Source organism: Protopterus annectens, chromosome 6.part0, assembly GCF_019279795.1.
Source record: "Protopterus annectens isolate FY-2018-M chromosome 6.part0, PAN1.0, whole genome shotgun sequence".
Classification (NCBI taxonomy): domain Eukaryota; kingdom Metazoa; phylum Chordata; order Ceratodontiformes; family Protopteridae; genus Protopterus; species Protopterus annectens.
Window position 1 is genome coordinate 1,888,729,124 of NC_056737.1, and position 15,228 is coordinate 1,888,744,351.

At 37.9% G+C, this 15,228-nt stretch overlaps 1 protein-coding gene and 1 non-coding gene across 2 annotated transcripts in view; one reads left to right on the plus strand and one right to left on the minus strand.

Annotated features, from left to right (window-relative positions):
• Positions 1 to 15,228, minus strand: part of WNT10A (Wnt family member 10A) — a 414,421-nt gene that overhangs the window by 337,253 nt on the left and 61,940 nt on the right. The window contains exon 2 of the mRNA XM_044075214.1: positions 14,009 to 14,271. Within this exon, the coding sequence (XP_043931149.1) occupies positions 14,009 to 14,271 (263 nt within the window). The remainder of the gene's footprint in view (positions 1 to 14,008; positions 14,272 to 15,228) is intronic.
• Positions 14,770 to 14,872, plus strand: LOC122805102. Its single transcript, XR_006365312.1, has one exon. It is a non-coding gene; the product is annotated as a U6 spliceosomal RNA (small nuclear RNA).

The window sequence follows — 15,228 nt, forward strand, 5'->3', positions numbered from 1 at the left end:
ATATATATATATATATATATATATATATATATATATATATATATATATATATATATATATATATATATATATATCATTTATTTTGTTTACTGGGAAAGTCCGACTGGGTCATCATGAGGCACCCATTTTCACTGGAGGCCAGGGAAGAAAAGCTCCATATGCATATGGTTAACAGAATGAAAAACTAGACAAACAAAATAAAGTCATAACATTCAAGCACAAATATGAAAACAGCATATTATTTTGTCAGAATAAAAACTCAACAGACATAAAGTCGTAGTGTTCAAGCATAAATTATATGGAAAGCCTGATTATACGAAGCTGCAACATTATTTGCATAAGAGATGATTATCATAATGATTATTAATATTCTAGAGATCATGAAATATGGTAACAAATTATATTGGTGAAGGCATAGTATGAGTAGAGAGGGGTAGGGTTTGACAGAGGGCAGTGCATACATTTATTAACAATTAACCAGCATGATCTGCTGAACAGCCCAGATTACCTTAAAGCACCTATTCAGATACAATGAAAACTGCAAAGTCCACAGATAGTGACTGGAAACCAGAACTGAACCCCCAGACGTTGGAGCTCTAATACCGAAAGTTCCTCATTGAGCTACCTCACTGTCCTTCTTCAGCAGGAAATCAAACTGTATTGTTTATATGTCGCTTGAAAAGGCAGATGGAGAAAAAAAGTCAATGCTGTTATGTCTTACTAATTTGATGCATTTTGACTTTACATGACCTGAGTAAGTAAATCTGAAAATAAATTTTTATTCTTGTTTACCTGTGCATTTTTACTTTATTGCTAGTTGAGAAATAGGGGAGCTGGGACATGATACATCTACTACCATTTATAATATATCATAGACAATTGTTGATTTATGATCACATAATGAAATTTTTGTGTATTGAAGGCTGAATGCTCAATATGTTTGGAAACCCATTACTTTACACAGATATCAAAAGTGTCCTAGACATTATAAAAATAAATTCCAGCCAATGAGTCAGCCACTAATTAACCCGTGTCATCACGTACTAAAATCTAGAGACACTCTTGATTTATATATATATATATATATATATATATATATATATATATATATATATATATATATGTGTGTGTGTGTGTGTTATTATTATTATTATTATTATTATTATTATTATTATTATTATTAAGAGAATAAATATATCTCAATAAATCCAGCCCCTAGTGATTGGTACATTTTGCCATTCATTTCAGTGAATGTTACAAAGCAAAAAGGTGAAAAGCTCCTAGTCAAATTCATTGCACAGATAATTTGAAGTGAGAGGCATGCATGGCTGAACAGATGGCAGGAAAAGTGGGAAAATGAATGAAAGATTAAAGCAATCTGTCACTTTTGTTTCTAAACATCCCTGCCAACGAGTTACTGCACTGCCAGCAAGGAATGGAAAAGTGCTGAAAGCTGCATCAGTTCTATGAAAGACAAGTGTGCAAGCCATTAACATAGTAGGAAGTAACTGAAACTTTACACTTCCGTGGGATATTTTAAAAATATCTTTATCCTTGGTAATGATTAACTTATGCACATGACATTTGTATAATTTTCATAAGTTTTCTGGCACTGATATAGGCAGATGGGATGAGGTAAATGTAATGTCAACCTGGCAGAAATGGTATCTAATGTCACCTGAAGCCAAAAATGCTTGGGCATGTCTCCAGTTATGTGATCATTTCATTTTTATGGACGTAGGCTGTCATTAGTGAGGTCCCATGCTGTATGTATACAAAATTACTAGGTACTTATATGCTATCTTTCAGGTAACATACCAACTCATGGTCTGCTGTAGTGATCAGTTTGCAGACCTAGGTGAAACAGAAAAGCCAGACTTACTCATCTGAAGGATTTAATCCCACACGGCATTGACTGATTAACTGGTTATCATGAAACTAACTCTGACCCAGAAAAGACTTTTATACACCCTCCATGTGAAATCTGGTTGTCATCAAATATTAGGTCATATTATTGGCAGCACAATATTACTTGTAAAGTGCTGGATCACATGGGCTGCAAGAGCAAAGGAACAATTAGCATAAACTAAACTTCTTATAGAAAAGGGACAAATCTGCATTGCACATCTATAATGTAGTTACATGCTAATTAACTTGAAAGACAGATATTTGACCACAGGAATAGTAGGTGAAACAAATCTGTAGAAATGGAAATTTTAAATATTCATCCTTTCAAGAAAATAGGCAGGAGACAGGCAGAGGGAGTTTGATTAAGGACAAAAAAAATGATGCATCTTCTATGCCAGAATTCATCATATGCCAAGCTGGGAAACCTTATTATGTTAAGTCTTAAAGAGGATGATGAAGAAGAGTGAACCTTTATGGTATGCCAGGTTCATGACCAACCAAGTCAAAGACAGGGTACTAACAGAGAGAGAGAAAGAAAGAATGATACCACACCAGAATTCACTACAGATCTTCCAAGCAGAACCCATTACTATACTGCCCCCCCCAAAAAAACAATCCTATGCATTTAATAGTTTGAAACTGATAAATGTGACCCACTGTATCCTACATTCATCTGAGAGATATCAGACACTACATTTTTAATAATTATAATAGGGCATGTCTCAAAATGTAGGCTTAGCTTTGAATCTCAGAATCTTGTCAACTCCCAAATATTTTGTAATTACCATGCAGATGCCCTGTTCACTGTATTTGATGCCAAATCCTGGAGCAGTTTTACTTGTGAAAAAAAAATATGCTAATGCAAATCACTCAGAATGGAAAGTGCTCATTGTGTCAAACTGGTTTTACCACTGCAGTGCTGTTATTACCTAACATAACATCTCACCACTCTTTTAACCTAAAAAATTCATGTTGTGCCATACATAGCCTTGTTTGTTCTCCTCTTGTCCATCTTTGTCTTTTCATATAATTGTTCTGCATACTTTATTTCCTTTCCACCTAGTCTGTTATTTCCTTGTCAACATCATTTAATTCCTGTAATCATATGATAACTCAGTCAAGCTGCATAGTGAGGTGTTGCTGTTTAAAATGCATTAGATTGATATTGTGTGTATGAATTTCTTTTCCCTTAGCCTCTGTTGAGAAGGGGCTGTGACCCGCAGGATCAGATCAGTTATCAAATACAAATAAATAGACAAAGATAAGTAAAATAATTGGAATTTTATGGCAAAGTTGGAATACAAAGGGGTGTGGTAATGCTTGGAATTAGGATAAGGATTTTTTGTCTTTCACAGAAGGAGTGTTGTACATTTGGAACAAAGTTTCTGAAGACAAACTGAACAACTGGAGAAAAACAAATGGTACTGGAGCTTAAGAATACCAGGTACAGACTTAAGGTTATTCTTATGAGTTCTGGGAAAATAAGATGTTCTATTAGGGTTTGCAGCTTAAACTGTAGTAAGTTAAATGCAGAGGTGAGCAGGTTAAGCAGGACTTGTATGTCATCAAATTCCAGATAACATAGCATGAACAGGATAATGTTGTTATGCTCACACCACTGAACGATTTAACCTTTGAGAGAACAATGGAGCCACATATAAACTTTAATCTCAGGAACTAGATAACTGCTTTGTAAAGATACATGATGAGCCATCCAAAATAAGAGACTCTGCTGGTCAGCCATTTTGGAGGTGGTTTAACACCCCAGTGGTTTAACACATCAGTGTAGTAATACCATTTCTCCAGAGATTCTCAGTTTTTGGCAACTGCAAACAGATCATTTTATATAGGGTGCTATGGAAGGATGCAATATCCTCCACTCAGCCAGTTAGAAATGTTACTGAACAAGGATGAAATCTGTTGATTCAAAACAGATTTTTGCAGAAAATACCGAGGAGCAGATAACATGCTTTAGTGGTTCAGCCTGTGGACACCCTGACTTACACCAAAAGTATAGATATTTTAAATAAAGCAGTGAATAGTTTCATAAGTCCATGGGTTTATACTAGACCAGGGTCTTTATAAGCCTAGCCATGCAACCCAACACAGCTTTTCCCCAAGTACCTTAGACACCTACATGATGAGGTATGTTAGAATGGAGGCAACTAGGGGTTATCTGGAGGTATGTTAGTTGGAGATTAATTTTCTTGCTGTAAATCTCTGTCCCTCAGAAACATGGAGGCCAAACCAAGGGTGAATCTAAGATTTTCCATCCAATAATCAAATAAGGTCAGGGATGTACTCTTCTTTCACATAGATGGCAAGCTTTTTCCACAGTGTGGGGATTCTTTGAGACACATATTGGTCTCTTCAGCATGCACTGTTTATGTTGAATGTAAAGTTCAGGTTCTTGGATCTAGCATTTCTAATGCTGTTTGTTTTGTGGATGTGCAAGAGATCCATCAGAGCTGGATCTGAAGATGCCTTATATGCTAGGCATAGATCTCCTCTCAGTAACCTGTAGGAGACTGAGTACAGAAATAGGGCCTTAAGGTGATCTGTGTAAGACAGTGTGTTCATACCCTGGATTTTCTTGGTGAGGAACCTTTGAGGGTATTCTACCTGTTGAAAGTGCCTGGTAAGGTACATGCCAAAGGGGGCATAATACTCAATGGCAGGTCTGATAAGGGCTGAGTAGAGTAGTGCTATAACTTCCTTGGATCTGGGTGCCATACCATTGTTTATGAGTTGGGCAACATAGAATGATTTTCTTACAATCTTAGCGACATGTTGCTCGAAGGTCCAATTACTGACTCCATGTGTTCCCAGATTCCCAAGAACTGTGTCAACTCTTAGGAGTGTTTTAACAATGGAGTAATTTGCTTGGGTAGATGATTTACTAATGGGCATTATATTGCATTTCTTTACTTAAAGTTTTAGTTTGTGGCTTTGGCACCAGTCATTTGTTTGTGTTAAACCCTCTTGTAGGATATTGGTGTCATGAGGATGGATCTGTGATAGCTCCCAATATGCAGTAATCTGTGACCTTGGTTATCCAGAGGCTTTGAAATTAGCCTTGACTTCCAAGAAGTAGATGCCAAACAAGAGTGGGTTCAACGTGAAGCCCTGGAGTGACTGGTAATTGGTCTATTAGTTAAGGTGGTCTCACTGATCTTGACTTCTTGGGTCCTATCTGTGAGCCAGCCATCAATACAATGAGTTATGTAGGGATTTGTGTCTAGTGCTGACAGTCTGTTAACAATACCAGAGAGGGGTATTTAATTGAATGGCTTAGCCAAGGCAAGGTAGGTGGTATGCACCATTTTCCCTTCATCCGTCGCTTTGATGACCCTCTTGAAGAAGTCTACCAGGTTGTAATTGAATGCTTTGGCCAAGTCAAAGTAGGTGGTATGTGCCATTTTCCCCTCATCCATCACTTTGGTAACCCTCTTGAAGAAGTCTATCAGGTTGAATAGGCAAGCCCTTCCCTTAACAAAGCCAAACTGAGATGTGTCCAGTATCTGTAGGTTGAAAATGTCCTTGTTGATCATTTCAATGATAATTCATTCTGTGGCTTTGCATATTAGATTTGTTAGACTAAAGAGTCTGTAGTTCCCAAGGTCAGTTGATGGCCCAACCTTATGACCAGGAATGACCATTGCAACCATCCAGTCCCCTGGCATGTAATTTGATTTCAGGCTGTAGTTGAACTGTGCCTCAAGTGGTCCCAGTAGGTCATATTTTAGACTATTTAGGAGACAACTAGGGACATTGTTGGGGCCCACTGAAGCAATGTTTTTGGCCTTAGTGAGTGCTGCCATGACCTGCTACCTGTTGCTAGCTGGAGAAGGGCATATGCTAGAAGGGATTTCACAGCTGGGAGTGGGGAAGTGAAGTTAGAACTAAATTTATGAGCCAGTAGACTTGCAATGTCACTATTGTCAGTGAAGGTTGAGCCATTTACCACCAGTTCAGTGCACTGCTGAGTTTTAAGGTTCCTGACATAGCTGAAGTAGGCCTTGTGATTGGCCTTAGCCTGGTAGGCTACCCTGAACTCATAATTGGTCTTGGTAGACTTTGTTAGACCTCTAGGTTTCTTATTTAGTTGGATCAGGAAACTCCTGTCTCTATGGGAGCTGTTCTTTCAGATTTTGGCAGTGACTTTTTTTTCTTTTTTATATACACTGCTAAGGCAAGAATTCCGCCAATGGGGTTTGTTTTTGGTGTTAGATCTGGGCTTACTTCTGGAAGGTACAGCAGCCTCAGTGTAGCCATTTACATGTTTGTATAGGGTCTCTGTGAATAATTCTGCACAGGTTGCTGTGTTCTCGGGTTATGGGGGAGATACCAATTTTGACAAACCTTCTCTTAATAAACTGCAGTTTGCTTTAGAATAGTTTCTAACTGTTATGGGTTTAGTAGGGTTTTCCAAGTTGATTTTTATTTTAAGGGAGACAGTTTTGAAGTCCACAACAGGAGTGAGGACATGACATTGGGGTGGGCACTATCTGGTCAGGGTGTTCATGTTGATAAAATCCAGAAAACATTGTGTCTGTAAGTTAGACTTAGTGTTCATTTCCCAGTCTATAGTGGTGTAATTAAAGTCTCCCATGAATAGGATATTTGTTTCCATGGTGAACACATCTAGAAGGTCTAGGTAAGAGTTGTGACCTTTGTAGGTTACAGAAGGTAGTCTGTAGCTGGCCAGGACATGTCTATGGACACTGGGATGTGGATGAACTCCAGGGCATCATCTTGTTTAATCAACCTAGAGTTATATTTGTGCTAGCATAAATCAAAAACACCTCCATCTTTAGTACCTGTCTGTGCTGCTGGTGGTCTAAATGTGTGGAAGGCACTGTAGCATTCTACTGCTAGAGTACTTTCTGTGGTTTTAAACCAAGTGTCTGTAATAACAGAGATATCTGCACTCTCCAGAGTGAGGAGAGCTTGTCGGGTGTTGAGTTTCTTATTTAGACTCCTAGTATTGAGCAGTACCATGTTATGGTTGCTTTCAGTTTGTATTTATTTATTTATGGTTTTGCTATGTTGATAGCTTTGTCATTTTGACATTGCCTAAAAAAATGCTGTGAGGACTTAAATTCATTTTACCCAATATCAGAAAGTGCGGGAAGGGGGTTAGGTGCAGACCATCTTTGACAAAGCAATGTGGTCTGTTGACCATTGACCATGTCCTTCCATGCTGACAGATATCGGATCCCTCATGGAGTGACACCAGAAACTAAGGCAGTTATTAAAATCAGTCATTTTCTCTTCATACTGTGGCATCATCCTTGCTAAATGTAAAAAGCTGCTCAATGCAAGGCACGCACCTGTCTGTGAGACATATTCAGAGAGATCCATAATGTCTCTTTTCATATAGCTCTGAGGGGTACATCTCAGATCATTTACACCCACATGAACTTTAATAGAATCATATTGGTACCTGTGGTGCAATGACGAGTGCATGCTTGATATTACAAATTCTAGCTCTAGATAGGCAAGTAAACATTGTCTTCTTGACCAGCCTGGTGACAAGGATATCTGTATGTCATACAATACAATCCCCTATGTCATTAGTACTAGGTAAACCGTTTGCCTGCCTTATGAACTTTATTTTTTGGGGATCATTGGGTGTAGTGTTATGTGTGGTGTTAGATGTCACATTTAATGCATGCTTTAGTGATTCCCAGGATAGGTGCTGCCGTTTGATGACTTAGGAGATTTTTGAGGTTTGGGAAGGTTTCTTTTAAGTGCCACAGCATAAGAAGGTCTATGTGCGTGAGCAGTATATATGAAGGATGCAGTATGTTTTCTCTGCAACCTTGTTTGTAAGGGAGATTTATGCCTCCAGGAAGTTATATATGCATGTCATGAATACTGTGTTGATTTCTTTAAGGATTAAAATGTTGTCTGAGTATGAGACAATTGCTACGTTGTCTCAGGATGCCAATATCTACCAAGATGGCCAAAGAGAGATTAGGAAATTACATATCCATATTGTCTGAAACTATATTAGGTTGGGGTATTATGGTCTCGGGACTTAGTTTTACAGGGGTCACTTGAGTGGTTTTTAGGATTAAGGCTAGATGTTAGATAGTACTATGATCTGTTATAAGTGCTGTTTAACACACTAGCTGCACTAAACTTAGCTCCTTAGCTCCAAGTAAAGCCTTACTATGTTACGGGTTAAAGTCTTAAGTACTAATTTTTTGGATAAATTTTACAAACTAAACATTTGCTACTATACAGGGCATTTCTAATCATTGCTGCAAGGTGAGAAGCTCTGCGCAGAAGGACCTCATTTATAGCATACAGAAATAAGATGAAAACTAACTTCTATGCCTTCTGGCCAATAAACAACTACACTTTGAGCTCCCTGGAATGCTTCCTAGTCCAGAGCAACAGGTAAACACCTTCTGCCATAATATAGATGATCCTGGAATTTCTTACTATAAAAGTACAGCATAAGTAACTTTCAAGTACAGATTAACACCAGCAACTAGGTCCCTAAAATGTCCTCTAGATGATGAAACAATCTCCCTTTAAGCCAACTTTTATGTTTTCCAGCTTGGGGAGATCAGACTACCTTTTTACTGCCACTAGAATTCTAGTTCCTGTTTTATTGATGTAAATACACACTTTGATTAGCCAAAAGTGAAAAAGGTACCGACTAGCTACTGTCATTTTAAGCTTCCCTGTGTGTTTCCCAACTCAGACAAACCAAGCTACCTTTCTAATCCCACAAGAATTGTAGTCTCAGTCTCAATCTTCTTGATGTAAAAATGCACTTTCATTAGCTAAAAGTGAATAGGTATCAGAAACAAATCAAACAATTAGCTACGACATGAAATTCTTTCTTAAGCCTGTATCCAAACTTAGGCAAACCTGGATACCCTTCTACTCCCACTAGAACTGCAGTCCAAGTCTTCTTAATGCAAAAACACTCTTTAGTTAGCCAAATGTGAAATGTTACAAGAAGAATATCTAACAGTTTTGGTAAAAACTCTGTACCCATGAACTACCACATAGGCGGTAGTCTACTTAACACCCAAAGTGTGATAAGAAACCTTGGGACACAGGTGGACAGTAGTCTCTCCTTTGATAATCACATCGCCACAGTAGTCAGGAAATCCTTCTATGTGGCACACCTCATCAAAAAAGGTTTCTCATCCAGGAAAAAAGAGGTCATTGTTCCACTCTACTCATCATTCATTAGACCCATTACAGAGTACAATGCCCCTTTTGGTATGTACCTCACAAGACATCTACAACAACTGGAAAGGCCACAGAAATACCTCACAAAGAGGATTACTGGCCTCAAACAGATGCCCTATGCAGACCGTCTCAAAAAACTCCATCTTTACTCTGTTGCATATTGCCTAGTCAGAGGCGATCTCTGCCTAACATACAAAGCTATGTCAAACCCAGAGCTGTTGGACATGCTCCACGTAAAGAAATCCCAATCCCTCTGAGCTACATGCTCTAGGGACCTAAACCTTGTCACCACAATAAACAGAACATGCTGGAGGGATAGATTCCTGTCTCAGAGACTTCCCATACTCTGGAACAAACTACCTATCTATATCAAACAAAGCTCCTCATTAGCACTCTCAAGAATAATCTTGATGATTGGAGGGGAGATAGGAAATTCACCCTGGGGATCACTTCTGTGGCTCTGCTTGACAGGGACACAGGAAACTAATTTTCTTGGGTGGCAAAAGCCAAGGTACTGTTTGGCTTGGCTTATACAGGCCCTAGGGCCAATAGCCTAGTACCTACCTATGAACCTATGAACAAGTAATTGCAAGGCAATTCAAAAGCAGACAAGCTAGAAATGATGAACATGCATACTGTAAGGCACTTTCAAAGTACACTTACAGTCTAAGGGGAGGAACTCAAAGTTTCATCTGTCAGTCAGATGTGCAGAGGATATTAAACTGAGAGGTGCTTCTTGGGCCAGGTATACTTCTTTGTTTCTTTTGTGATTACTTCTTTTCCTCTTTTCAATGAAGTATGGTCTATCAAGCACAGTTTATACAGAAGAATAGACTGGGTTGAGCCTCCAAGACCAGATATACAATAGGGGAGGGCAGCTCAAAAGCCTCCATGTTTAAAAGCACAACATGAAAAAGGTGGGTGGGGAACAAATTCAGAAAACAGATAGTAAAAATGCAATAAAATGAGAGCTCAGGAATTATTTCAACACCTACGCACATATAGAAAACACTTGAAAGGCACTGCACTGCAACTATAAAAATGCCTTCAATTAATAGATTTAACTTCAGATGCAGAATGCAACAGAAAGCACACAGAACTGATTTAAATATTAGAATAAGTACAGTATTTTAAATGTAGCTTAAATGCACTTTCCTGGAAGGAAAATGTCCAAAGGTTTCATGCTACCAAGCTTCTAGCAGTTCCAAGACAAGAAAGCACAGAAGACAAACAAGATGATTTAATTGTTCAACTAGTTTAATTTGTAGAATATGGCTGGGATTCAATGTCTGTTAGTTGAGGGTGTTGAATGTCTTAAGTAAGCAGGTGGCAGGAAGGCAGGACAGGTCTAGGTGGAAAGACAAGTAGAGTTAGAAGGCAATGTGGTTGGATATTTTTATATGTGTTCACTTACTATTTAGTTTTCTAATATATACTACAAAGTCTTGTAATACATAAAAATAGGTTAAACTGTTCTTAAGTGCACAAGAAAGCAACAAAACACTATACTGTCAATCTATGTCAATCTACATTATCTACAACCTGGATACAAAACATGCATACATAAAAATTACTTATTTAGTTGTTTATGTATGTATTTATTTATTTATTTATTTGTATTTTAATGTATAGAATGTTTCCACCAGGTACAACTTACTCTTCAAGAAGACAGAGTTTTGGTATAACAAAAGAAAATGAAACTCCATGCCAGAGACAGCACCTCAAATATGTTAGGATTTTATTCTGAAGACATGAAGTCAAGCTGTAGACCACTGCTTTATCATTTTATTCCCTGATAAGAAGGCTGTACAAAAAAAATCAAAATGATGCAGACCTAATGGATTCATTGTGGCAAATCTCTCCAATTAGGGAAGTAAGGCACTACCTGCGAGAATAAAAGTCATCTGACAGCATGGCAGAGTTGGATACAGCATGAAATGGATCATGGATGACCACAGATAAACAATATGGGTGTTAGAGAAGTCAGGCATTGTGGCAGGTGGAGTGGGCGAGGTTGCCGGACCCATCTTACTGGTGGCTCATAGCAAAAGTTAGGGAAATACATGAGGAGTATTTTCAGCAAAAAATAAGGACTCAGCAGATGGCATTTTCAGAAGCACTCATGTACCAAAATTAGCCTGGTACTACAGTCCCCATTTAGCAAAGTATATATCGTACAGCTGTGGGATAGCAGGGTTTAGGACCAAAGCAGAAACCTCTGATGGCTGTTTGGATGATGGTGCTGGTAAGAAGGAATATGATGGCTGGCAACCAAAAGGAAGTGAATGTTCAAGAAAATAGTAAAATAAACAGCAAAACCACTATGATTCAAGCCAGTGCAGAGGTTGGTGTTGTTGCTGGTTTGTCATTTGATCAAGTCTATTCTTCATAACTTCAAAGACATTTGCACAACAGATCCATCCATACACCACCACTTATATATCAGTAGTGGCCATGTACAAACATTTGATGGCTACACTAACAAAAAAGTTAGAAAAGGCAATATGCTACCCTTGCTGAGGTTATGATTTCCTAACCAGTGTTTTCTTATCTCCTTGTGTCTGATTTTGATTGTCTCAGCTTACAGACAACATGATTCTCACATAATCAGGCAGTGTTCTTTGGTATCTCTGAAAGGAAGTATTTGTGCCTAGGGGCTTACCTGATTAACACATGAAAAAACGGTCTACATATAACAGAGCAGTTTTATAATGAAGATACCTTTCACTATTGATTTACATATTTCACAGTAATGATATATATGAATAAACAAGTTGTCATCTTTGTACTTAATGACCTGCAGATAATGGACTCGAAGGAGACAGCAGTGTCCATGAATATTCTAACATATCCAGAAAAATCATTTTAAGAACCATGTCTGTTCCCAGGTCAGTGATCTGAAAAGCATGCCTGAGGGAAATAGCTGTTTTAAACAGCATTGTTTCTGTCTTTTTGGAGAATAAGACAGCTAGTTATGGCTTAGTACCTCAAAATAAAACAAGCTTACAGGTCAGTGCATAACTCTGTCATGGAGGGTCATGTTATATGCATATGAATCTCGGGGCTAGGAGTGAATAGCCCAAATACTTAGCTTGTGCTGATGACAGAACCAGAGTGCCCTAAAAGAGATGAACTTTGAAACAGCCTTTTGGTTATGACTCTCTTAAAAAGAGCATTATGAAAAACATGAAACTACAGTTAGATAATAGTCTGAAAAAAGCGAGTCATTGTAAAACTGAAGGAACAATATGCAAGTAGTTATCTAGAAGAAAAAGATGGGCTACTAAATGTTACATCTTGATAATTTGACCAAAACCACAACTTTAATGAAGCTTTTTTTTTAAAGAAGAAGAGATGTTGCATATAGAAGGATGTGTTCATTCTTAGTTTTAGAAGCATGGGAAATTTCTGAGAAAATGTTCAACTTATGAGAAAAATTCATAAGTGAAGAAATAAAAATTAAGGGGAATACTAAATGTAGACATTTCATGAAAAAAATCACAAAACCAACTATTTATTTATTTACTTATTTATTACATTTGATTACTGGGTAGTGTCTGACTGGGCATGTAGCCCGTTTTCAGCGAAGACCCGGGGAGAAAAGCGCCAGCATAAGTTACATAGATAGATAATTTTTAGATTTGGGTTATCGAACAAAAAATAAATAAGTCATACAATCATTGCCAGCATACAAGAGCTGAATAATACATAAGACCATATTGATAACATATTACAAATAATACAGGAGAGAATATTGTTGCAGAGGAGGCAGTACCAAATGTAGAAAAAACATTAGGCTCATGGCTTCTGAGAACCAGATTACAGAGTGGTGAGTCTTGTTCGTGAAGTGTGTGGCTTGAGAAGAACAGTAAAAACAGTCATAGAGAGGAGAAGAAAGAAAAGGACATTGAAGTAGTGGTTTTAGAAGGTAGTAAACATGTGAAACATGCATGGGTAAAGGGGGAAATAGAAAGAGATAAGGGGTTAGCCTGATGAGCAGCAGGGCTAACCCCTGCCTAACAAAAAAGAAAAAAGTGAAAAAAGTCCCCGCTTTTATAAAAACTGGCACTTTTTTCTTTTTTGTTATTCTGAAGAAGTCCATCACTTGACAGATGGAAGCACTAAATGTTGTAATAAATTTGTGTCAAAGTCCGCTGTGGGTGCTTTCCTTTGTATTTTGATTGTAGACACTTTGGATCAAATGCTTTTGTAGGTCTTTTTTTTTATTTAGTATTTTTTTCTTAGACTCTAAGGACTGGTTTCATACCCCAAGGTGTTTATTAAGATGGATGTGTGTGTGTGTGTGTGTGTGTGTGTGTGTGTGTGTGTGTGTGTGTGTGTGTGTGTGTGTGTGTGTGTGTGTGTGTGTGTGTGTGTGTGTGTGTGTGTGTGTGTGTGTGTGTGTGTGTGTGTGTGTGTGTGTATATTCATGTGTGTGTGTTTGTATGGTATTCATGTGTGTGTATGTATGTGCATGTGTTTACAAACGCATGTCTGTATGCAAATGTCTTTCTGCTTTCCAAGGGTTAATAAATGCATTTAACTTTGTCTTCTGCTAAAAATCTCAGTACACTATATATAGTCTTCACACTTTTCTAAACCATTACGTCAAAAACATGAAATGCATCCAAAATGTCTGTCTACACGTACAGCTATTGCATTGGGTTATTAAGAGCTGATCCAGCCTACATAAGAGAAATAATTCCTTTCACAGGTTAGCTATAAATAAATGTGTTCTGATATAACATTAGCACACTGATTTTGCTGAACAGAAGAAATGCAGCAAAATGAGGAAGGACTAGGAATGGTAAACACTGATTACAATCAACCTGTATAACATTTAGAGGCACAGATAGCATTACATTGAGCACCATTTGCTTACCTCTGTTGAACACAATGCTTTCATATGGGATCTTGTTTCTTGTCTCTAAGCTTGAGCAATTCCAGCGGTGATCACGGAACTGATGCTGGCATTCATGAATAGCAATCTGAATTCCTTGAATGGCTGAAGCTGTCACATCAGGGCTTCGCATACATACCTCCATCTGCCTCCTGGTGATACCCGGCAGAGTAAGGCACACTGTGTTCACATTTAATACCGGATCAGCTGGAATCTTGAGACCCAATATCTCATTGGAAGATGACCTACATGGCAGATTAAAGAAAAAGATGAATTCATATTAAAGAATTTCCTTCTTCCTCAACTGTATATAATCCACCTGCTTTTAACTATTTATGAAGGATCTTAGGAGCATTCGCACAATAAAACAAGCATGGTTAGATTATACTCTGCAGCTGCCCCATGATAGGCCTAAGGATAAATTGCGCTGTACTATAAAGTCCAAGAGTGTCCTGTGGGATTATAAATATCATTATTCAGAATGTTTAAGATTATGACTTTTTGAATATCTTCCTTTTATATGGAAGATTATTTACAAAATATCAAGTGCATAAGAGTACTAGCCCAGGATTACAATATATCGTCACGTCATTAATCAGAACTGGAGAATGAGTTACTGGTAGGAATACCCTTACACAATAGTAATAAAGAATTACATGCTTAAAAATGTGGGCTATATATGCAGCCTCTGAATCATGAAGTACCAGTATCTAAACAATCCACAAGTTTAGGGACTATTTTTGTGATATTTTGCTTCGGCTACTAAAAATTGGAAAGATACAGAGAAGATTAGCATGGCCCCTGCACAAGGATGACACGCAAATTTGTGAAGAGTTCCATATTGTTTTGGATGGTGCAGTGGTAGCGTTGTCACCTCAAAGCAAGAGGTTCTCCAGTTTGATTCTCAGCTGGTGTGCCTTTTGTGTGGAGTCTGAATGTCCTCCATGCATTTGTGTGGGTTTCCTCTGGGTGCTCCGGTTTCCTCCCACATTACAAAGACATGCATCTGGAGCATTTCTCCCTGGGCCTCCACCGAAAATTAGCTTCATTCCAATTCAGACTTTTCTGGTTAACAAATGTTAAATAAATAAAAATATTATCAGTTACAATGAGAAGCTACTTTTAACATGTGAATATTGTGAACTACAGTCAATTTGTTTCTAGTCTTGCCTTGTCATAAGCTTTGCATGAAATTTCTGTCA